Raw genomic sequence first — 23,801 nt, 5'->3', positions numbered from 1 at the left:
GTAAAACCCCAATATAAAAACAATAACAAGCAATAATCCCTCACTCTTCTAGTGACAAAAAGTTCTAAAGCAGACTAAGTAATAAGATATCATAAATGAAACAAAAGCACACCGTATGTATGGTAATGGCTTCAGACTAAATAATGCAGTTAAATTTGGGAAGTAAATTTAACTGGCCAAACTCTAGCTATTTTAAGAATATATGGCTAAAATATAGCCCCCAAGAATCAATGATAAACAATCATTTTAGTATTTTTATTGCACAATATGCAGGGAAGAAGGGACATATACAGCATTTACAGTGAAATAACTTTATATATGGCAACTCCAGAATTCTAGAACGTGTTACACAATACTGTTTAAGTTAGTTGATTCACTCCTGCAAATCTTCAGGTTATAAAAGAAATTTGCAGGCTCCATTACATTCGTAACTTGAGGACTACCTGTACTTGTTGACTTGTTGACTTCTAAACTTGTTCACTTCTAAAGGTTGTTTCAAAAACTTTTGTGAGACTGTATTTTGAACATAACTTTCCTACAACATTCACATATCAATAGATACAATTGAGACATATACTAAGCAAAATGGCTCAAATACATTAGCAGAGTTACCTGAAATTTTAGGATCCTCAATAGAAGCAGCACTCTAATGGAAACCATTAATCCAATTTAAATAAAAAACAAAAAAATAAATTTGTATCAGTTCTTTATCTAAATTATGGAATGAAGAACTGGAATACTCAAATTTTGAAGGGTTAGTGGGTTCTGATGTTAAGAAATATAAACTATACTTCCTATGATTTAAAAACAAAATTAATTCACCAGAAAGTAAGTCAAGCTTTTGTATCATTCTTAACTGTTTTAAAAGGGTTAGGCATTAAGATTTTTTTATGCTAATGCTGTAAAAGATTTGAAGATTCCTTAATTCATATGATCTGGTTCAGCTACGTCATATTATTTTCAAATTACTACATATGTCAATAAATTCTGAGAACCACCCCACCCGCTTAAATGTTTAATATGATGTTGAAATATAATTTTAAAACATGGAATCTGTTTTGGCTTCATCAAGCCTGGGCAAGGCTAAGAGAATAATTTTATCTAAATGCAAATATCCATCTGTTTTTAAGGATTGAGTTCAGGATATGATTTTCGATCCTTTTCAGACATTTATGTATTCTGAAAATAAGATGAAATATATTTTCATCTGACATATTTAATATATGGACTGGATTAATTTTGTACCAATACCTGTGGATATTACAGAAATCTGTTTACATTTTTGTTAGTTTTTCCTCTTTTTTATTTTTATTTTAATCATCACAATATATTTTGGTGTTTTATGTTTTCTTCATTTATAATCATTGCCATTTCTTCCTGCTGGCATTATTCTTATTTTTATATCATTATTAAAAATAATTTAAAAAGCATATAAAAGGAGCTATTTCCTCTCTCATATTATACCGTGGATAATATGGGCCGACATATTATACCGTGGATAATACGGGCCGTGGATAGCTCAGGCTGTTAGGAGCCTGTTATTAGAACACAATAGCCTGCAATTACTGCAGGTTCAAGCCCGGCCCAAGGTTGACTCAGCCTTCCATCCTTTATAAGGTAGGTAAAATGAGGACCCAGATTGTTGGGGGGGCAATAAGTTGACTTTGTAAATATACAAATAGAATGAGACTATTGCCTTATACACTGTAAGCCGCCATGAGTCTTCGGAAAAGGGCGGGATATAAATGTAAATAAAAAAAATAAAAAATAAAATAAAATAAAATAAAATAAAATAAAAATACCAATGAGCTAATATTTGATTATATTCAATAAATGTGCATTAACCAGTTTTTCTTCCTCTTAGGAAAGGAAAAGGCTTTCTAACCAAATAAAGTTCTATTCTAACAAAATAAAAATACCACTACCTAACAGTGACATATAACTTTCATTTAGGTTAACAGGATTAATGAATTTAAAAACAGACTAATTTCTGTGGAATGAGTAAAGTACCCTTGATTGAGGACAATTTCAATTTCAGAGGAGAGAGCCAAGATGCAAAGAATTTTAAGATGCTGTTAAATCCTAGATTTTCAAATAATTTTGAGAGAAAGGAGTACAGCACTCTGTAAGGGTGGAGACGTTATGTTCTTACAGCAGGAGGATTCCAAGATAGCTGAAACTTTCTTTTTGCATCAGCCAAGAACTGGCACTGCCATTATTGCTACCTGTATGAAAGAAATAAAACAACTTAGTGGCTTCCACACATTGTGCTACACTAGAGGATGACTTGGTTGGTTTTGTTTAGTGTGATATGTGAATGATCAATGGTTAAATAAACTAAAATAGCACATACATGAATCCAGTCATTTTCTTCCTAATGTCTCTACAAGTTAATACTAAAATCATTGCCATCACTGGTTTTTCCCAAATAAGACTTCTACTGTACAATCCTTCAACAGAATTATACATTTTAAAGCAGGGGTGTCAAGCCCGTAGGCTGGATGCATCATGTGCTGGCCACGCCCACCCCTGGTTTAGCAGAGGGGAAAAGTCACAATGTCATGTGATGATGTGACGACACGAGTTTGACACCCGTTTTAAAGCAACTGAAATTTTTAATGTTCCATTTTATGTTTTCCCCTTAATTTTTTTATTCTTTTTGATACTTTAAAAAAAGGAAGAGAAAAAAAAACCTGCAAAATGCTTTTTAATTGAAAACAGTTTATCCATTAGCAAGCACTCTACATTTTGGTGATTTCTATTCTATATCACAAAGTACTGATTGCATTGGACATATTTTTTGCCCTCTACTCTCTCCCCAATCCAACCTTGCTGAGATACTAATGTATTCCAGATATTTTAAAAAATAAATGCCTGAATTCCGATACATTAGAGCATTTACAGCTACCAGAATATTTCTCAAAAAGAAATGAGACAAAGTTTTGAGAAAGTGCATTGCAGAGAAATCACATATTATACATTACACTTGCCTTCCCTTAGTAAAATCGAATAGAACCAATCAAGATGTCTTTGAGAATCCAACATTTCTCTTTCTCAATGGAATTCATAAACCTTGATTTAGTGGACTTTGAATATAATTGACTAAATTTATACCTTTCACCTCCAAAATAACACCAATTGCATCCAAAATACTCTAGACAGTTAAAAATTAGTTAAATTTATATCCAGTTTGTATCATTTTTGTAATGACATCCTTACTCAAAGATGCAAATCACGTTATTTGCCTCAGTTTGCCATTTGCACAAATGATTCAGATCACCACAAATTATTTAATTTGCATTTTGATGGATATGCAAAATTAATGGGCATTCCCTCCCAACTGATCTGTTAAACTGACATTTCACTATAATTTATTTATTTAAAAAATCCCACAGAATCCTTGAAAATCTTTGGAAATAAAAAAAGAAGCAACAGTTGAATCCTTATCCTGTTTGTTAAAACCAAGCATCTCAATGGGAAATGATATAGATAAAAAAGCATTTGAGAGCCATTTTAGTAGAGAAACAAGTCTAGAATAAGTTTTATGAAGCTTTTCTTCCTAATGCTATTTTACTCCAATACTACTTTTTATATGTAATAATAGAGACACAGAGCTGAATTTAATTTCTAATTTGGCTTCAAATTATTCTACAGATAATATTACTACAATTCTTCCAAACATTAAAATGCTGCATTTATACTTAAATCACATTTCTGTGTGTAAAACAAGAATCATGAGACTTTAGCATGAAGTTGCCCATATTTGAGACCACAACTTATACAAAAGAGCACAACAGTGTAATTGAAACTACAGAAGGAAGAAACATATAATTTGCTTTTATCCAGACCTTATTTTCTACCTAGTGGCTAACACCTAACAGCTAGTTGAGTGGTTTTAGCCAATCTCAGCTGACTCTGAAAAGCTCAATAGGGTCAGCTCAGATTAGTAACTGGATGGGAAAATATTTCAGGAAATCCCAAGACTGCAGGCTAGTCTGAGGAATAAACAAGACATTCCAAAAGGCAACAGTAGAAAAATGTGGGTTAGACAGCACCACCACCAGATGGATTCGTAATTGGCTGACCAACCGAACTCAAAGTGTAGTCCTCAATGGAACTACATCCACATGGAGGGAAGTATGCAGTGGAGTACCCCAAGGCTTTGTTTTAGGCCCAGTACTCTTCAACATCTTCATCAATGACTTGGACAAGGGGATAGATGGGGAACTCATCAAACTTGCAGATGACACCAAGCTGGCAGGAATGGCCAATACTCCAGAAGATAGACTCAAGATACAGAAGGATCTTGACAGACTTGAACACTGGATGCTATCTAACAAAATGAAATTCAACAGTGAAAAAAGTAAGGTTCTACATTTAGGCAAAAAACACAAAATGCACAGGTACCGTATATGTGGTACCTTGCTCAATAGTAGTGACTGTGAAAAGGATCTTGGAGTCCTAGTGGACAACATTTAGACATGAGCCAGCAGTGTGCAGCAGCTGCCAAAAAAGCCAACAGTTCTGGGCTGCATAAACAGAGGGATAGAATCAAGAACACATGAAGTGTTAATACCACTTTATAATGCCTTGGTAAGGCCACACTTGGAATATTGCATTCAGTTTTGGTCGCCACGATGTAAAAAGGATGTTGAGACTCTAGAAAGAGTGCAGAGAAGAGCAACGAAGATGATTAGGGGACTGGAGGCTAAAACATATGAAGAAGGGTTGCAGGAACTCGGTATGTCTAGTTTAATGAGAAGAAGGACTAGGGGAGACATGACAGCAGTGTTCCAATATCTCAGGGGTTGCCACAAAGAAGAGGGAGTCAAACTATTCTTCAAAGCACCAGAGGGTAGAACAAGAAGCAATGGGTGAAAACTAATCAAGGAGAGAAGCAACTTAGAACCAAGGAGAAATTTCCTGACAGTTAGAACAATTAATCAGTGGAACAACTTGCCTGCAGAAGTGGTGAATGCTCCAACACTGGAAATTTTTAAGAAAATGTTGGATAACCATTTGTCTGAAATGGTGTAGGGTTTCCTGCCTGGGCAGGGGGTTGGACTAGAAGACCTCCAAGATCCCTTACAACCTGTTGTTGTTGTTGTTGTTGTTGTTATTATTATTATATCTTTAAAAATAATTCCACAGCAAAATGGCACAGTCATATCTAAGACAGAAATATAAATTTTAATCCAGTACTGTAGTTTGAGAGGCAGGGATGCCTTTAAGTTAAGTCTTGGAAACTGTGTGAATAATCCTTACAGTTTTCTTGGAGAGATTTTTGGAAGTGGTTTACCATTGCCTTCTTCCTAGTGCCAAGAAACTGTGATTGGCCCAAGGTCACCCAGTTGGCTTTGTGTCTAAAGTGAGATAAGAATTACAATCTCCCAGTTTCTGGTCTGATGCTTTAATTACTACACCAAACTGGCGCTCAATCAAATAGTATCCATTTCAAATCTTCTGGAAGAGATTTGAATATATTTTATATTATATATTTTAAATGAATACATTTTTTCATTCTTGTTCTTTTTATATGAAAAACAAAGAATTTACTACCTCTGATTTTCAGGTGCCAAGACACTTTAACCCAGTAAGATTAATAGTTCTACACACAAGATAAGGAGTTCTAAAAGTTGATATACGATAACTCTGTTGATCACTCTATACCTTATTTTCTTTTTAATTAAATTGTGAGCTACTAGAAATATACATAGAGCTAATAGGGATGTTTTTCAGAGTACAAAGGATTTCTGATGCTCAGAAAGAAGGTAATAGCATAAAATTAATAACCATGATTAAACGCTTGTATATAATTAGAGACATAAATATGTATATTGAAAAAATATTACAACAATTCTTACTTGATTTCTTTGAAAATCAAATTCTATTTCTAGTCATAATGTCAGAGGCAGTTTCATTCAAACGTGTCTTCTGTTTCACCTTTATTCTTTTTTTCCATTAAAAAAAATCTTAAACAATTTTTAGATATTTATGTCAAGGTGCTGTTCAATATTTAATTTAACAATATTTGACATTCCTTTTATGATCCTTTTGCTAATTATTTTCATTTTGATATAAATGGATCTCAAATGACTAAAATACTAACGTTAATACTGTAAATTAAATATTTGATGTTATGAAGCCAACATTTGAAATTACTCATTTTTTACAATCAGTATAAAATACTTCAATTATAAAACATAATTGTCTTATTTATCAATAGATTTGGCCTAGCAGAAGATGCAGTTTATGCATTTAAAGTGTTGAAGTTATTAACCAAAAAAGGAAAATTTTATCAAGATCATGACTGCAAAATGAAAGTCTTACTATTTTCCATGAAAACAAAATCAGCATTAAATAAGCTGCCTCTTCAAACTGGGAATTAGAAACAAAACATTTAAAGCCCTAAGGACTTTTTGGATAACTTCAACAATTATATACTGATGTAAGATCTGACAAACTTCCATAATGATGAGCATTTTTTTAGATAGCGAATTATATAGTGCCATATAAAAATGCAGCAATGAGTTTCCTATGCACATATTCAAGTACACAAGATTTTTTGTTCCATTATAATGCTGTGCAAGACATTACTGTCAAATAACAAGTCAAAACATTTTTTTCAATTATTACATAGGACTAGAAAGTGATCCTAAAAAATAGTACCTTTTTACTATACAATTTTATAATCTAATTGCAGTCATAGTGCAATTCTCTCTGTAATTTATGACTTAGTAACCAAGCATGTTTTGGCAAAGTAATTACAATACCTCACACCAAAAATGCATAATGCCAGTCCTTCAAAGTCCTCTGTTCTTGCTATTTCAAATTCCTAAACAGATTTTTCTAAAGAAACCTATATTTAGAGGAGTTTGGAAACTGAAACAAAGCATTGTTGAATGCAAGTATGTATCAAGGTGAAAATGCTGAATTATCTGTTAGCTTTATACTTGGAAGCATCCCTGGGTTCACTGCTAGGGTTACTCCAATCATCCGCTTCTGGAGTGGTTTTGTAATGTCGCCAAGCTGACTTATTAAAAACTGGTAGTCTTTCAAACGATTCACTTGATAGTGCCTAAAGAAAGAAACAGGAACAAAAACATTCCCAGTGGTTACAAGAAAACTCAACAAAGTGAGAAAGATCATCAGAGTGTACATGCTCAATACAGATTCATGGAACATGTATTTTATCATATTTTGTATTTTCAATCTTTATTTGACTTTCTGTACTTTCCATATTTTATTTCACTTTCTGCAGCATATAGATTTGTATCTTCTTACTGCAGATACATAGTCATATTTAGTTACTGAAGCCTTACAATAAAATATATTCCAACTCAGATTTGGAGTTGTTTCAATAATGAAACATTTAATTGTCTTTCTATCTTAATATTTCCATTTAGGAACAGCTTTTATTGGAAAGAATAAACAAAGAAAAGTTTAGTAATGTTACATCTGAACTCTGTTATTAAACTGGTTCCGAAGGCCATTTTATTATCTATGAATAAAGAGTTCAAGAAAATGTTCTCAGAATGTGGAAAAATATTATCTTCAGTAAATCAGAATGACTTCTGTACAAATGCACAGCAATAAAGCACTTGCCTTGACACCAAAATATAATCAGCTATAAAACCTCAAGAGTTGGTGGAGTACATTCATAGTATTCTCCTATAATAATCCATTATTACCTTCAAATAGATTACTGCATCTGTACCAACTCCTTCCATAGAATATAATTTGAGGTCACCTTGAAAATATCGAGCATAAAGACGAGAAATTGGCAGACCATACCCATATCCAGCCTAAGAAAAAAATCAGTAACAGAAGAATTAAAAAACCTTAAATGTTAAGTGACAGAAAGCAGGAATCTTCACAAAGATTCCTCTGTGTTTTTATAATTAAAACTACCTTCCACCATGAGAACAAAAAGCATTTGTTATGCTATGCATCTATTCCTTTTTAAATAAAAATGAAAATTGCATGCATAAAATGGCAATGGCTCTTTTAACATATGTACCGTAGAATCCCAGGCACATTTAAGGTATAAATCAGGACTAATAGACACTCCTTTCTCTTATAAGTCTGTTAAATTGAGGCTTTATTATGTACATGGAATTGACAAGTAGTGGCTTTCAAATACCTTTTTAATTCTCAGAACAGTATTATTTTCTCATCTCAAATTCTGAATTTCATCCATGTGTTACCTTATCTATATTAAGATCATTCTTATTGTCATTACAAACAGTGTTCTCCCATACTCCTGACAACCATGAAGTGGGCCACTCAGATCCCAGCTAAGATTCATGTTTCAGAGACATTTTGAAACTGGGTCTCTTCTTTCTAAATAATAAACTTCATTTTTAACACTGTAAAAATCAGGTTTTTTTCTAGGGAAAAACACATTTATTTTATTTGTATGCCATCCAATCCCTAAAGGCAGCTAATGCTCAACATAATATTATTTATTTATTTATTTATTTATTTATTTTTCATATTTTTATACCGCTCTTCTCCGAGGACTCAGGGCGGTGTGCAGCATAAATAAAACATAGATATCGAAAAATTTTAAAATACAATATTTAATTAAAAATCTAATTCAATAAGCTGCATGTTAAAATTGTTGAATAAAAGGTAATAAATAGATTAAAACCCCTTAAAAAACCCCTAAAAACCCTCAATATTAAAATTAATCATTAGGCCAGCCCCACTTGATGAAAGAAAAAGGTTTTGAGCTCGCGCTTAAAGGTCCGAAGATCAGGGAGAAGATGAAGTCCCACAGGTAGATCATTCCATAGGGCCAGAGCCCCCACAGAGAACGCTCTTCCTCTGGGGGCCGCCGGCCGACATTGGTTGGCCAACGGCACCCTAAGGAGGCCCTCCCTGTGAGAGCGCACTGGTCGATGGGAGGTAACTGGCGGCAGCAGGCGGTCCCGTAGATATCCCGGTCCCATGCCATGGAGCGCTTTAAAGGTGATGACCAAAACCTTGAATCGCACCCGGAAGACCACTGGTAACCAGTGCAGCCTGCGCAGGAGAGGTGTTACATGCGAGCTATGAGGCGCTCCCTCAATCCCCCACGCGGCCGCATTCTGTACCAGTTGGAGCCTCCGGATGCTCTTCAAGGGGAGCCCCATGTAGAGAGCATTGCAGTAATCCAGACGGGAAGTAACGAGGGCATGAGTGACTGTGCATAATGAGTCCCGATCCAGGAATGGGCGCAATTGGCAAATCAGGTGAACCTGATAAAAAGCTCCCCTGGCGATGGCTGTCAGATGGTCTTCTAGAGACAGCCGTGCATCCAGGAGAACGCCTAAATTGCGCACCGATTCCCTGGGGGCCAACGATTCATCCCCCCACAGTCAGCAATGGAATTAGCTGACTGTGCCGGGACGCTTGTATCCACAGCCACTCTGTCTTGGATGGGTTGAGCCGAAGTCTGTTCATCCCCATCCAGATCCGCACGGCCTCAAGGCACCAAGTTATCACATCAACGGCTTCATTGGGGTGGTTCAGGGTGGAGATGTACAGCTGAGTATCGTCAGCGTACAGTTGACAACTCACCCCGAATCCACGGATGATCTCCCCCATATAGATGTTGAACAGGAGAGGCGAGAGGATCGACCCCTGCGTCACCCCGCAAGTGAGTTGCCTAGCAGTCGACCTCTGCCCCCCCTGTCAACACCGTCTGCGAACAATTGGAGAGGTAGGAGGAGAACCACCGAAAAACGGTGCCCCCCACCCCCAAACCCTCCAACCGTCGCAGCATGGTCGATGGTATCAAACACCGCTGACAGATCCAACAGGACAAGAACAGAGGAACAACTCCTGTCCCGTGCCCTCCAGAGATCATCAACCAACACGACCAAAGCCGTCTCAGTGCTGTACCCAGGCCTGAAGCCGCACTGGCACGGGTCTAGATAGACGGTTTCATTCAGGTACCGGGGAAGCTGCCATGCCACAAAGCGAAGGTTGGAGACAGGACGGTAAATAGCCAAGATAGCCAGGTCCAGGGAAGGCTTCTTAAAGAGGGGCCTCACCACCGCCTCTTTCAAGGTGGCTGGGAAGACTCCCTCCATCAAAGAAGCACTAATGATTCCCTGGAGCCAGCCTCGTGTAACTTCCTGAGTGGCCAGCACCAACCAGGAGGGACACAGGTCCAATAAACATGTGGTAGCATTCAACCTCCCGAGTATCCTGTCCATGTCTTCGGGAGTCACAGAGTCCAACTCCGCCCAAACAATATTCTCAAGACCTGCCTGCATCATCCCGCCTGAATCCACTCAATCGGCGTCCAGCCCGTCCTGGATCTGAGTGATTTTATCGTGCAGATACCTTCCAAATTCCTCAGCACGTCCCTGCAAGGGGTCCTCCCGAGCCCCCTGAAAAAGAAGGGAGCGGGTCACCCTAAACAAGGCGGCTGGGCGGTTATCTGCCGATGCGATAAGGGCGGAAAAGCATTCCTGCTTTGCCGTCCCTATCGCCACTAGATAGGCCTGAATATGAGACCATACTAGTGTTCGGTCAGATTCGGAATGGCTGGCTCTCCAAGCACTCTCTAGGCGTCTTTTCTGGCACTTCATCTCTCTCAGCTCCTCAGTAAACCAAGGAGCTGGTCGAGAGCAGCGCCAGGTCAGAGGCCACAAAGGCACGACGCGGTCCAAAGCCCCTATCGCCGCCCTTTCCCAGGTGGCAACAAGTTCTTCGGCCGAGCCGTGGGCTAGATCCTCAGGAATCGGCCCAAGCTCCGTCAGGAACCTACTAGGGTCCATCAGGCGCCTGGGACGGAACCACCGAACTGGCTCCATCTCCCTGCGGTGTGGGTTTGCGGTTTGAAAGTCCAGGCGAAGGAGCGAATGATCCGTCCATGGCAGGGGAGTAATAACTCCCCTTTCCAAAACTTTGCTAAGTATCCTAGTTTTTTTAAAAAATAGCAGATTTTTGTGTCATTTTCTCCAAATCACTTGTTCTTATTGCTGCTGCGTGTTCTCTTTTATGTTATGAATCGACTGCCATCTAGAGATGCAAGAAAAAATATTTTACATGACTGTATTTTATTTTGAACCATTTCTACAAACTATTGTGTAATACATATGTAGGAAGTTAGCACCCACCCCCCTCCTAGAAGAATGAAATATTTTAGAAAATATTTAAAAGGCAGAATATATTTCCCTGGATGAGAAATGGAGAAACATGTTTTAAGGACAAAGCAGCTCCCTGCAGCTCCCTGCCTCCCACCCACCTTTGTCAATGGGCCATTAAGGCCTCAGCCAAGCTCGCTCCTTTCCCCCACCTTTGTCAATGGGCAATCATCTGCAACACATCTAGCAACAGAAACTCACCACATGGCAACACATCTAGCAACAGAAATTCACCACATGGCACCTGGGAAGATTACATCAGCCAGCAAGGCTAGCTAAGACCCCCACTCCCTGGGAGTCTGACAACCAATCAGGATACTCTTCTTGTGCCCCAGAAAATTCAAAGCTCAGAGAAAGCATAAAGCCAGGGCGCGCACAGCTTCCCTTCCCTTCCCTTCTCTGTTCAGGAACTCAAGCCATGTAATCCTGACCACCATTAAACCATCTTTCCAAGCAGCCTCCATGTTTCCAGTGTCTTTGTCCCCACTTGGAACTGAACCCAGATGGATATTTCTTCCAACACATAAAATGAAGATTCTTCACAGCACACAGTCTATATTAAACTTTCAAACATATGTAGCAAAGAACAAATCTCAGCAACTTAAGTTCCAGTTCAGATTCTTTTTCCTACTGCAATTCTTTCACATGAATAACCCAATCCTCTTTCATGGCCTTTCATTGCATTAATCATTGTGCAATGTTACATCTGCATCTATTAAACAATCTAATAGCTTTTGTACCCACAATAGAAAAGAAATGCAGAAAGGACAGGTTCCAGTGTAATTAGATTACAATTTAATATGATCAGTAATAGTGCAACTATGCTGATATAATATTTTTCCAATATTTTTAACAGCAGCTGAAAAACCTCTCTTTCTAAAGTTATATCATAATCTTCTACAGGTAGCTCTCAACTTACAACCACAATGGAGCCCAAAATTTCCGATGGTAAGCAAGGCAGTTAAAGTCATTTTATAACATTTTTGCTGCAGTTATTAAGCAAATAATTGCACTTGGGGTTTTTTTGGAATTTTTTTTTAAACAAAACCACATGCAATGTTTTTTGAACAAAATATCAGCCAGGTACATAATCAAATCCAATTCAATTTCCCCCCACGCTCTTGTATATTTTATTTTATTTTATTTTATTTTATTTTATTTTATTTATATTATTTTATTATTTATTTTATTTTATTTTATTTTATTTTATTTTATTTTATTTTATTATTTTATTTTATTTTATTTTATTTTGACATTTATATCCCGCCCTTCTCCAAAGACTCAGGGCGGCTTACATTGTGTAAGGCAATAGTCTCATTCTATTTGTATATTTATATACAAAGTCAACTTATTGCCCCCCCAACAATCTGGGTCCTCATTTTACCTACCTTATAAAGGATGGAAGGCTGAATCAACCTATAAAATCAATATATTTCCCTTCCCCACTTTTTAATTTCACTATAATATAAAATATAAAATATATATTTATAATATAAAAAAGAAATTCTAGTCTAACCCTCTGTCCCAAATTTAACTCTTTGATCAAGTCCCTCCCCCACTTTTTTGCTTTTCTTATCTCTTCCATCTATATTAGAACCCTATATTCCCATTTACTAATTACTTTCTTTTCAGTGTTTATAACATCAACATCCATAATCTCATTACATTTCAATAAACATTTTTAAAATCATTATTCTTAATCATATAAAAGGAAAAATAAAAACAACAAATAAAAAAATGATACAGGCTAACATTCATTATTTCAAAAAATCCCTTATGCATTAATCTCTTTGATATTTCAATCTTGATCAATATTAATTCCCTTTTTATTTTTCTTTAAAGTTCCTTGCTTTACAAACAATGTATCTTATGTTTCTATCAATTCTGCCCATTTCTATGACATCAATATCAATCATTTCTTTATCAATGAAAGTTTTAAGATCATTATTCTTTGCCATATACAATTCCTGCAATCGTTCTTCATATGTTTTGTCTCCAGGCCCTTAACCATCTTAGTTGCTCCTCTCTGCACTCTTTCCAGAGTCTCAACATCTTTTTTGTAATGTGATGACCAAAACTGGATGCAGTATTCCAGGTGTGGTTTTACTAAGGCTATATAAAGTGGTACTAATACTTCACATGATTTTGATTGTATGTCACTGTTTATACAAACCAAGGATTGTATTACCTCTTTTGGCTGCTGCCACAGACTGTTGGCTCATGTTTAAATGATCATCCACTAGGACTTCAAGGTCTCTCTCACAGTTACTGTTTTTGAGTAACAAAAACTGGTTGGCTCCGTTGGCAATGGAGGTGATCTTTCTGGTCACCAACCTCTGGATCATGTTGGACTGCTAAGACAGCGACAATCAGCTGTCCAGCAGTTCGGAAACCCCCCTCTTCGGGAGAAGAAGCGGTGGTGAGCAAAAAGAAGCAGAGGTAGAGCTTCCCTAGAGCTCCTGGAAGATACCAGGGGGCTCGAAGGGTTAAGCCCCCTCAGAACTTCAAAGTGCTCCAGATCTGAGGCTTTTTTCCTGCTCCGGCAGACCTAATTGCCGCGACCAACTTCCGGGACCAATTTTAACTTAAAGAAGATAATACCGGACTGAACAGAAACAGGAGAGCTCTAATTATAAAAGCAAGTAATCAATCAATTGCCTGTTATTTTTTTTTTTAAGTTTTGGATTTGACTTCAAAGTGAAAATGGCGATCGTTCTTTAATGAGCTACGCAGTTGAAAACGAAAGTGTTACAATTCTCTGTTTGCTGTTTATTGCTGAAGGCCAGCTGGAAATTTTTTTTAAACATTGTAATGAGAAGGGAGAAGAGATCGAGATATTGAGACTGATTTAAAAAAAAAAAAGACTTAAAAGGTTTATACGTAATATTAGCCGGGACCAATTTTAACTTAAAGAAGATAATACCGGACTGAACAGAAACAGGAGAGCTCTAATTATAAAAGCAAGTAAGCAATCAATTCCCTGTTATTTTTTTTTTTTAAGTTTTGGATCTGACTTCAAAGTGAAAATGGCGATTGTTCTTTAATGAGCTACACAGTTGAAAACGAAAGTGTTACAAGTCTCACTGTCTGTTGTTTATTGCTGAGGCCAGCTGGAAATTTTTTTTTTTTAAACATTGTAATGAGAAGGGAGAAGAGATACTGAGACTGGAAAAAAAAAAGACTTAAAAGGTTTATACGTAATATTAAGTTAAAGAGAAATTTTAAGAGATGGCAGCAAAACAATTAAAGTCAACTGCTACAAAAACTCCAGGAACATTAACACCGGGAGTCTCTCCAGCACATACAGCAGATACAAAATCACTAAATTTGGAAGCACTTCAGGATAACCTGAAAGAATTTATGAAAGAATCTCTTAACGATGCTATGAATTGGCAAACTTCCCAGATAGAGGATAAGTTTAAATTAATTACAGAAGAAATGTCAGAGATGAAAAAACAGATGTTAGAAATTCAGACTGGAAATAAAGAAGTTAAAGAAGGTTTGGTGTCAGCAGTACAGGGTCTGGCATCAAATGTGATTTTATTGGAGCAGGAAGTAGAAGAAATAAAGAAAGTTAATTTAAAATTGGAAAATGAGATTGAGGCAGTTCAAAGTAAAATGGATAAAGTTGATGATGAAATTGTTTTGGTACAATATAGAGCAATGGAACTTGCTTTACGAATCCGTGGACTAAAAGAATGTAAAAATGAGAATTTGAAGCAAATTTTTTCGGAGGCCTTTGCAGAGATTTTGGCAGTTCGGCCAGCAGATGTGGCATTTTATATTGATAAAATTTATCGTGTGAATTCCTGGATAGCAAGACAAAGAAATCTTCCCAGAGACATTGTTATTTATTTTACTACTAGAACAGTGAGAAATGAGATTTTACAAGCTTTTTTTAAAGGAGACAAGATTCAAGCAGTCGGCCAAGATATTTTAATACTAAAGGAAATTCCCCCCAAAATGTTGAGAGGTAGGAAGGAGTTTGCTTTTTTGGTGAACGAACTTAAAAAAACGTCAAATTGAGTACAGATGGGACATCCCAATTGGTATAATAGTTTACTACGAAGGGAAAGCACATCGTCTTAATACAGTCAGTAAAGCACAAGAGTTTTATGCTTATGTGCTTAAGGCTGGAAGTCCACCATCTCCGGATGGTAGGAGAAAGGAAGGTGAAATTAAAGAAAAAGAAGTGATAGTAATGGAAGAAGACCGTTTACAAGCGTTGGATGTGTCTAAGATGGGATCAGAGATTCCAAAAGAGCCAAGGATGACAAGAGCAGCTGTCAAACGCAAGGAACAAGAAGAAAAGGCTCAACAGGCTCAATCTGCTATTACCAAGACGGAAACAGTGGGAGGAGCAAGGCCCAAAGAAAGATATGATTTGCGGCTGGTGCTTCAAAAGTTTCCGATTGCTGATAATGGCAATTAGACTTTTATCTTGGAATGTCAATGGATTAAACTCACCACAAAAGAGAAGAAAGATATTTCATTATTTGAAGCAATTTAAAAATGACATTGTATGTTTACAAGAAACACATATTAGAACATTAGACCAGAAATATTTGATAAATTCGAAATTGGGAATGCATTTTGTTGCATCTGCTACAGAAAAGAAGAATGGACTAATTGTTTATATAAAGAGTAATTTATCTGCAACATTAACTGAAGCGGATAATCAAGGAAGATATATTGCTATTGAACTTTTATTGGAAGGGAGAAAAATACTTTTAATAGGAGTTTATGCACCAAATCAACAAGAAGAAAAATTTTATAAGTTTTTACATAAAAGAATAACATCTTGGGATTATAAAACTTATATATTAATGGGTGATTGGAATGGAGTGATGGATACCCAGAAAGATAAAAGAAGTCTTAGAAATATTTCCAATCGTGTAAAACTGCCAAAGGCATTCTTTGATTTGATGGAAGATTTAGAATTGAGAGATGTATGGCGAGAACGCAATGAAAAAGAGAGAGATTTTACATGTTTTCTGACAGACATCAATCTTTTCTAGGATTGATTTCATTTTAATTACTAATGATTTGTTTTTCAGAGTGAAGAAGACAAAATTTGTTCTAGAACCTTGTCTGATCATAGCCCGGTATGGATTGAGTTAGATCGGGAAAAAGAGGCCAGGAGGTCGTGGAGGATGAATGAGAACTTGTTTAAATATGAACAAAATGTAAATGAATGTAAAACTCTAATGAAGGAATTTTTTTCTTTGAACATGGATAAAGGGACACCTATAGAGATAGTTTGGGACACCAGTAAAGCTTATATGAGGGGAATTTTATTAGAGATGAATAATAAATATAGAAATAGACTGCACAAAAGGCGAAAAGAACTAGAAGAGGAAATTAAAAGGAAGGAGCAGTTATTGGTAGGCAATCCAGGAGATAGTAAAACAAAAGAGTCAATAAATATATTAAGAGGTCAATTTAATATGTTAATGGCAGATCAGGTGGCAACTAATTTACAATATGTAAGACATAATTTGTTTAATAATTCTAATAAACCTGGAAGGTGGTTAGCATATTTATTAAGAAAGAAACAGAAACGACGATAATTGATAAAATAGAATATAGAGGTAAGGAAGTATATCAGCAAAATTTGATTAAAAAAGCTTTTTTAGAATATTATACTAAGTTATATTCTAGAGATGTGATTAGTGATAAAGATATAGATAGATATTTACAGGACCACGGTATTTTAGAAATTACAGTAGATCAAAGGGAAGAGTTGAATCAATTAATTTCTTCAGAGGAAATAGTGTTTGCAATTAAGCAGCTTAAAGCGAATAAAGCACCAGGTACAGATGGCTTGACAACTACTTATTATAAAAATTTACAAAATGAGATGATTGTACCACTTAAGGAGTTATTTAACAGAATACAAAGGGGAGGAGAAACTCCTCCTTCATGGAGGACAGCTTTTATTTCATTAATACCTAAAGAAGATCGAGATGGTGTTAAACCAGAGAATTATAGGCCAATATCGCTTTTAAATACTGATTATAAGATATTTGCTAAGATACTAGCGAATAGATTGATGCCACTGATGAATCAATTAATTCATAATGACCAATCAGGATTTATTAAGGGGAGACAGATGAGATATAATATGAGACAAATTGTAAATTTACTTGAATATTTGGAAGAAAACAGCCAGGTTTCAGCAGCATTCCTCTTTTTGGATGCCGAAAAAGCTTTTGATAGATTGGATTGGCAGTTTTTGTTTAAAGTAATAGAAAAAATGCAATTTGGGGATTATTTTATTCAAGCAATTAAGGCTATATATCAAAAGCAAACAGCTCAAATAATAGTAAATGGTGGATTAACAGAATCTTTCAAGATTGAGAAAGGGACTAGACAAGGATGTCCCTTGTCACCATTATTATTCATTCTAACTTTGGAAATATTATTGAGTAAGATACGTGGTTTAGATCGAATAAAAGGAATTAGAATTAAAATCAAGATTATAAATTAAGAGCGTTTGCAGATGATTTGGTTGTTTCTTTATCTCAACCAATACATTCAGCTGTATATTTGATGGAGACAATTGATCAGTATAGTAAGGTATCTGGGTTTAAAGTGAATCAACAGAAGACAAAATGATAATTAAAAATATGAATACACATCAGAGGAAGAATTAGAAAGAATAACTGGATATGAAGTAGTTAAAAGGTTAAATACTTAGGAGTATACATTACAGCATCGAATGTAAAATTATATAAAACAATTATGAGGTATTGTGGGGAAAAGTAATTAAAGAAATGGAGAATGGAAGAAGTTACAATTATCATTGTTGGGAAGAGTGGCAGCTATAAAATGAATGTTTTGCCTAGATTTTTATTTTTGTTTCAAATGATTCCAATTTTGAAGAAAGATGCAAATTTACAAGAATGGCAAAAGGATTAATAAATTTGTATGGAAGGGTAAAAACCGAGGATAAAGTTAAAAATAATGCAAGACGTTAGGAAAGAGGGGTTTAAAATGCCTAATTTGAAATTGTACTATGATGCAGTTGTTTTAACTTTAATTTCTGATTGGATTAATTTAACAGAGGAAAGGATTTTGAATATAGAAGGTTATGGTTTGTTATATGGATGGCACGCATATGTAATATATGACAAGAAAATTGATAAGACATTTAAGAATAATATGGTCAGAAGTGCGTTGTTGAGGATTTGGAAAAAATATCAATATAAGTTAGATGGAAAGATACCAATATGGACCATCCCCAGACATATGATAGAGAATATAAATATATTACAAAAAATGGAAGTTATCACTTACAAAGAGCTTTTGACTATGGAAAAGGGGAATTACAGTTGAAATCTAGGAGAAATTGAGGATGAAGGAAGAAATTATACATGGTTCCAGTATGGACAATTGCAATCTAGATGGAAAATAGATCAGAAAATTGGTATAAGGCAAAGTGATGATAATCTGGTAAAACAAATAAAAGATCAAGGTCAACAGCATATAAAGAGATTATATAATGTATTGGTTGAAATTGATTCAGAAATGGAGTTGGTTAAAGATTGTATGGTAAAATGGGCACAAAATTTTCAACAACCTATAATGTTAGAAACATGGGAAAAAATTTGGGTGAGGAATGTTAAATTCACGCAAGCACAAAATTTAAGAGAAAATTTATATAAAATGTTTTATAGATGGCATTTAGATCCTAAAAAACTGTCATGTATGTATCCAAATGTGAAAGCAAAATGTTGGAGATGTGATTGTGAGGATGCTACCTATTATCATATATGGTGGACTTGCAAAAAAGTTAAAGCCTTTTGGATTAAAATATGGTGGATTATGCAGAACATTTTGAAAAAGAAGATCAAGTTTGTTCCACAGTTCTTTTATTAGGAATAATCACAGATTGCACTGTTATAGAGACAAAACTGATTCTGAATTTAATAACTGCTGCAAGATTATTGATTGCACAATATTGGAAGAAAGAAGACTTACCTACAATTGGAGAATGGATTAGTAAAGTATCAAATTTAGCAGAAATGGCAAAAATTTCTGCCTACTTGAAAGACTGTACACAAGAAAAATATATATTGGAATGGAGGAAGTGGATTGATTATATTCAAAATAAGTATCAGATTAAAATATGTCAATTAGTTTTTGAGTGAAGTTAGGAATTATTATGTATTAGTTTAAGAAAGAAGGGAATTGATAGTGTGATGGTGTGAAATGGAATATGTTTTATGTTATATTTTAGATTATGTTTGTTAGTTACAATACCCTGTATTCTGTTCTGGGAAGTCTCGGGGAAGGAGGCGGGAAGGGAAGACTATAAATTGATTGGTTGCCATTGTACAGGAATAATGGTAGAATTAAACAAGTTGAATGGTGTAATGTCGGGACTGCTCGACAAACACTCCCGAAGGGAAAGGGTAAGGAAAGAGGAGTAAAGAAGGAAGAAAGTAGGTAGGGAGGTGGGTAAGGAGGAAAGAAGGGAAGGAGGAGGAGAAGAAGGAGAAGATAGAGGGTTAGAAAGGATGGTAGTGAGAAGTGGGAAAGAGGAGGGGAAGTAGGAAAGCGAGGAGAAGGTGGTGGGGGAAGTTTAAGAAGGATGAGAAGGGAAGAAAGGATTAAAGGGGGGAGTGGCAGTCGAGCAGCCCTGACTGAGTATAATTTGAGTATAGGACTGATTGTTGGATAAGTGATTGTATTGTACACTGGTCAAATTGTGGGAATTATTATGGAAAAATAAAAAAAATTTGCAAAAAAAAAAAAAAGTCTCTCTCACAGTTACTGTTTTTGAGTAAGGTTTCACCTAATCTAGTTTACATTTGATACACACATAGTTTGGTTCCTCTGTGGGCATAAACTGAAACACATGACATACTCTGCAAGTCACCATAGTGTCAGTCTCTTTTTCCATGACTTTCTTTGGTTATTCTTTAAAAAATTAAAAATTTCTGAAAATTAAATATTTTCCCTGTTGCAAAGTTTACAATAATTTACAAGAGTTCTTGGCCTTTTTTCTCTGTCTTGAAAATTTCATCACTATCTTCCCTGTTTTGAAGTGTCTGTCTCTTTTTCCATGTTTATTTTTTTCTCTTAGACTGTTAAGAATTTAAAAAATTCTAAAGAATTAAAATGTAAGCTGTTTAATTTTTAATTTAAAAAAATTAAAAATTGATTTTTTATAATAAAAAATGAATTTTATTTAAAAAAAGAAATAAAAGATTTTGAAAATTTAAGAATTTACAAAATTTCTTGGCTCTTTATGAACTGTAATATGCACTTTTTTCTGTTGGAAATCAATAAAATCAAGTAAGTTAGTTTATCCATCTCAGCAAGAGCTGTCAATTTAACCAACCATTTTTCCATAGTAGGTAGTGTAATATTGCAGATATGGGCTATATAATGGTGATTGCATTTATTTCACAACTAGAATTATGAGTAATTTAAGTTAAAGAACTTAAAGTCCTTTAGCAACATTCCATTTGGTTTGTGCTACTAAGATTACTTACTATCATAAGAGGGAGAGTTGGAAGGATAAGTTCAAAATGTATAAATATCCATGCCACTAGATAGTTTTAGTATTCTGACTTCACTTTTACCTGAAATGTTTACTGAATGGTACTCCATCAAGAATTTCATTCAAACAGTTCAAGGCTGTTTCTTATTTTAAATTCTGCTATTTTCCCCAATACTGAAACAAAGCCACAGAATTCATGTTCAGCACAACTTAAAATACTGTTTTCATGAAATGTATGGAAATGACAACATGGAAAGTAATCACATTCCTGTTATACAAACAGTGATTTATATAAACTGATGCATGCATTTGACAACTGATAAACAAAAAATACAAAATATAAAAAAGTCAGAAAGAATTCTACCAGAATACATGAGAGTTACTGGACTGATATTGGCATGTTTCTTTTGTCACCCTTATGAAGGCTAAAATATAAGTATCTGTAGAATTGATGGCAAACATCAGGTATTACATTTTGCAAATTTTTAAAGTATGTTTTCACTACATATACCATATTTTGATTTTAAGTTTAATAACACATTAATAACTAAACATTAATACCCTATAATTTAGATTCTATTACAGTGCTGTCAAACTCAAGGCCCATGGGCCAGTTTCTGCCCACAAGGTGATTAGATCTGGCCTGCGGGTCTGCCCTGGAAACATCAAAGAACTGGCCCAGGCCAACAGGGACTGATCTGCCATCGAGGCCATTGGGGCCAGACTGCGGCCAGCCTTAGATTCCATGCCACCACCTCAGCCCCGTCCCCTGGGTTTGCACACAGGGCCTGGTGTCCCTAGGGACTGCGTGCTGAGTGCTGCCCTTCATGCAGGACGCCAGCCCTAACACACTCGGAGCCTCCTGTGCACACACCCAAGGGGCAGGGCTGAGGTGATGGCACGCATCTAAGGCTGACCGCAGTCCAGCCCGCATGGCTGCCACCGGATGGTAGATCAGCTGCATCTCCACCGGCGCCTCCATGCCCTGCTCGCTGGCCTTTCAAAGGGAGCTGAGCCAGGGGGCTGAGAAAAAGAAACAAGCATTGCAAAAAACAGCTTTTGTTAGTTTGTACTTTGCAGCCTACCATCACAGAAGTTTGTTTGTTTGTTTGAGAGAGAGAGTGTGTGTGTACGCGGGGGTGGGTGGGTGGGCAGGGGGTGGCGTCTCACTCTTTGCAGCCCCATGCCCTCAACAGAGACCTTCTGCCGATGGTAGGCTGCAAGCTAACAAAAACTGTTTGTTTTTTTTTGCAATGCTTGTTTCTTTTTCTAAACCCCCGGCTCTGGGGAAGACTTCAAGAAGCCCAGTTTATCTCTTCCAATCTTTTCCTCTCTAATGTCACAGCGCTTGGCTGAAAGGGGTACACACACACACACACACACACACGTGCACGAGTCTGGGAGAAGTGAGCTGAAAACCACACTGAAGCAACGATGGGGGACTGGTGAAAATAGGAAGCCTCTGCTAGAAGCATCTGACAGCTTAAAAAAAGGAAAGGGGGAGGGAGGGAGGGAGGGAGGGAAGGAAGGAAGGAAGGAAGGAAGGAAGGAAGGAAGGAAGGAAGGAAGGAAGGAAGGAAGGAAGGAAGGAAGGAAGGAAAGATTATAATGAGGGAGTCGGATTCTGAGGGAAGTCCTGCCTTAACACTTGGCCACCAGCAGCCCTACTGGCCTTTTGCCATCCCCTTGTCCCCTCCTCCTGACGGTCTCCCATCCTATTGCTGAGGATGCCTTGGTTACAAAGCCGGGTCTCCTCGCATGAAGGGAGTGGGCATCCCTCTGACACACACACTTTGCCCTCCTGCATACGCCATGAGCAATGTGCCCAAGGACAGCGAACCCTGCAGCAGCAGCCTTGAGGAGGAGGTAAATGCAGCCGGGTGCCCCCTCAAAGCAGGGCTGGGCTGTGGGGTCCCAGTGCCCTGGGAGCTTGAGGGCCAGGCTGGGCACTTGCCTTCTGCTGCTGTTCGGGGGTCCTTTGCATGGCCTGAGAGGGACTGCGAGGCTCCTCTTGAGGACAAGAGTTTGGAACTCACCCTGATCTCGCCTTCCTCTGCTGGAGACAATGGATTCCCCCAGACCTGCCTGGGCCACCACAGGTGCCCCTCGACATGAGCGATGTTGAGCTGGCCATGCAATGCCACCCTGGCTACGCCCACCCCAGCCCCCCAAGGTCAAGCACAACCCTGATGCAGCCCTCAATGAAATCGACTTTGACACCCCTGCTCTATTATGTATATATTATTATGACAACATCTCAAGTGAAGAGCTTGTGTTCATATTACAAACTCTTATTCCCTTAATGTGCTTTATGTTGAAAAACAATCTGGGGAACATTTTAGCTTGCAGAAAAGAACTTACCAAAGGTACAGCTCTTGATGGCTCCAAATTAGGCCTGGGAGCAGTTGAATACATATAATTAAAAAGGCGATCTATTTTTCTCAGAGGTACACCACCACCTTTATCACTTATCTATAGAATAAAACCAGAAATTGATATAACACAATGTCCCTCAAGGAACTAAAATAATATACCATATTTGTCTACAATTTCCAATGGTTAAATTTACAGATCTAGTGTAGAAAGACCGAGACGTAGCAATTCCAAAACATAAAATAAATTCATCATTCATGAAGTAAGTCCAATATCCAGCCTCCCTATATTGATAAACACAATCCTAACTATAGTTACTGAAAAATAGGTGGCCCATGTTAGAAAAGCCTGCTCAATTCATCAAGTAGCTATAAATTAAAATGAATGTGTAAATAAATATTCAGGGAGCCAAATAATCATAATAATTTGAAATGAAATATTACCTAAAAGAAAATTAATACCTATATCTTGTCATAAATTTTTTTCAAGATGTGTTCCCTTTTATGTTAACTACATTATTCACAAAGGTACCCAACATATACAGTTGTTTTCTACCTTGGTTAACAAATAAAACAAGATTTTTTATATTTTAGTTTATTATTTACCTTTATTGATAGGTCTTCTTTTCCCAAAGTGACTAATGTTTTAATTGATGGATAGCTTTTACATTTACCTTCATGTAGCTCCACTGTAGCTCGCATTGAATTCTGCAATTTGAAGCAAAATTTTTAGCTTCTTAAAGATGCTTAATTCATGTTAGTAACAACCTCAGAAAA

General features: G+C 36.5%; 1 protein-coding gene across 5 annotated transcripts in view; it reads right to left on the bottom strand.

Annotated features, from left to right (window-relative positions):
• Window positions 1–240: 240 nt before the first annotated feature.
• PDK3 (pyruvate dehydrogenase kinase 3) overlaps window positions 241–23,801 on the bottom strand; it is a 117,122-nt gene continuing 93,561 nt past the window's right edge. For 3 of the 5 annotated variants that reach the window (XM_058185943.1, XM_058185946.1, XM_058185945.1), the window contains 4 exons: window positions 23,631–23,732; window positions 23,014–23,124; window positions 7,692–7,805; window positions 241–7,078 (listed from right to left, as the gene is read on the bottom strand). In XM_058185943.1, coding sequence (XP_058041926.1) covers window positions 6,935–7,078; window positions 7,692–7,805; window positions 23,014–23,124; window positions 23,631–23,732 — 471 coding nt within the window. In that variant the 3' untranslated portion in view covers window positions 241–6,934. The remainder of the gene's footprint in view (window positions 7,079–7,691; window positions 7,806–23,013; window positions 23,125–23,630; window positions 23,733–23,801) is intronic. The other 2 variants (XR_009155420.1, XM_058185944.1) reach the window with 2 other exon arrangements.

The sequence above is a fragment of the Ahaetulla prasina genome, chromosome 5 (assembly GCF_028640845.1).
Source record: "Ahaetulla prasina isolate Xishuangbanna chromosome 5, ASM2864084v1, whole genome shotgun sequence".
In the NCBI taxonomy this organism is placed as follows: domain Eukaryota; kingdom Metazoa; phylum Chordata; class Lepidosauria; order Squamata; family Colubridae; genus Ahaetulla; species Ahaetulla prasina.
The sequence above is the reverse complement of the archived record's forward strand: the minus strand, read 5'-3'. Positions and strand labels throughout refer to the sequence as shown.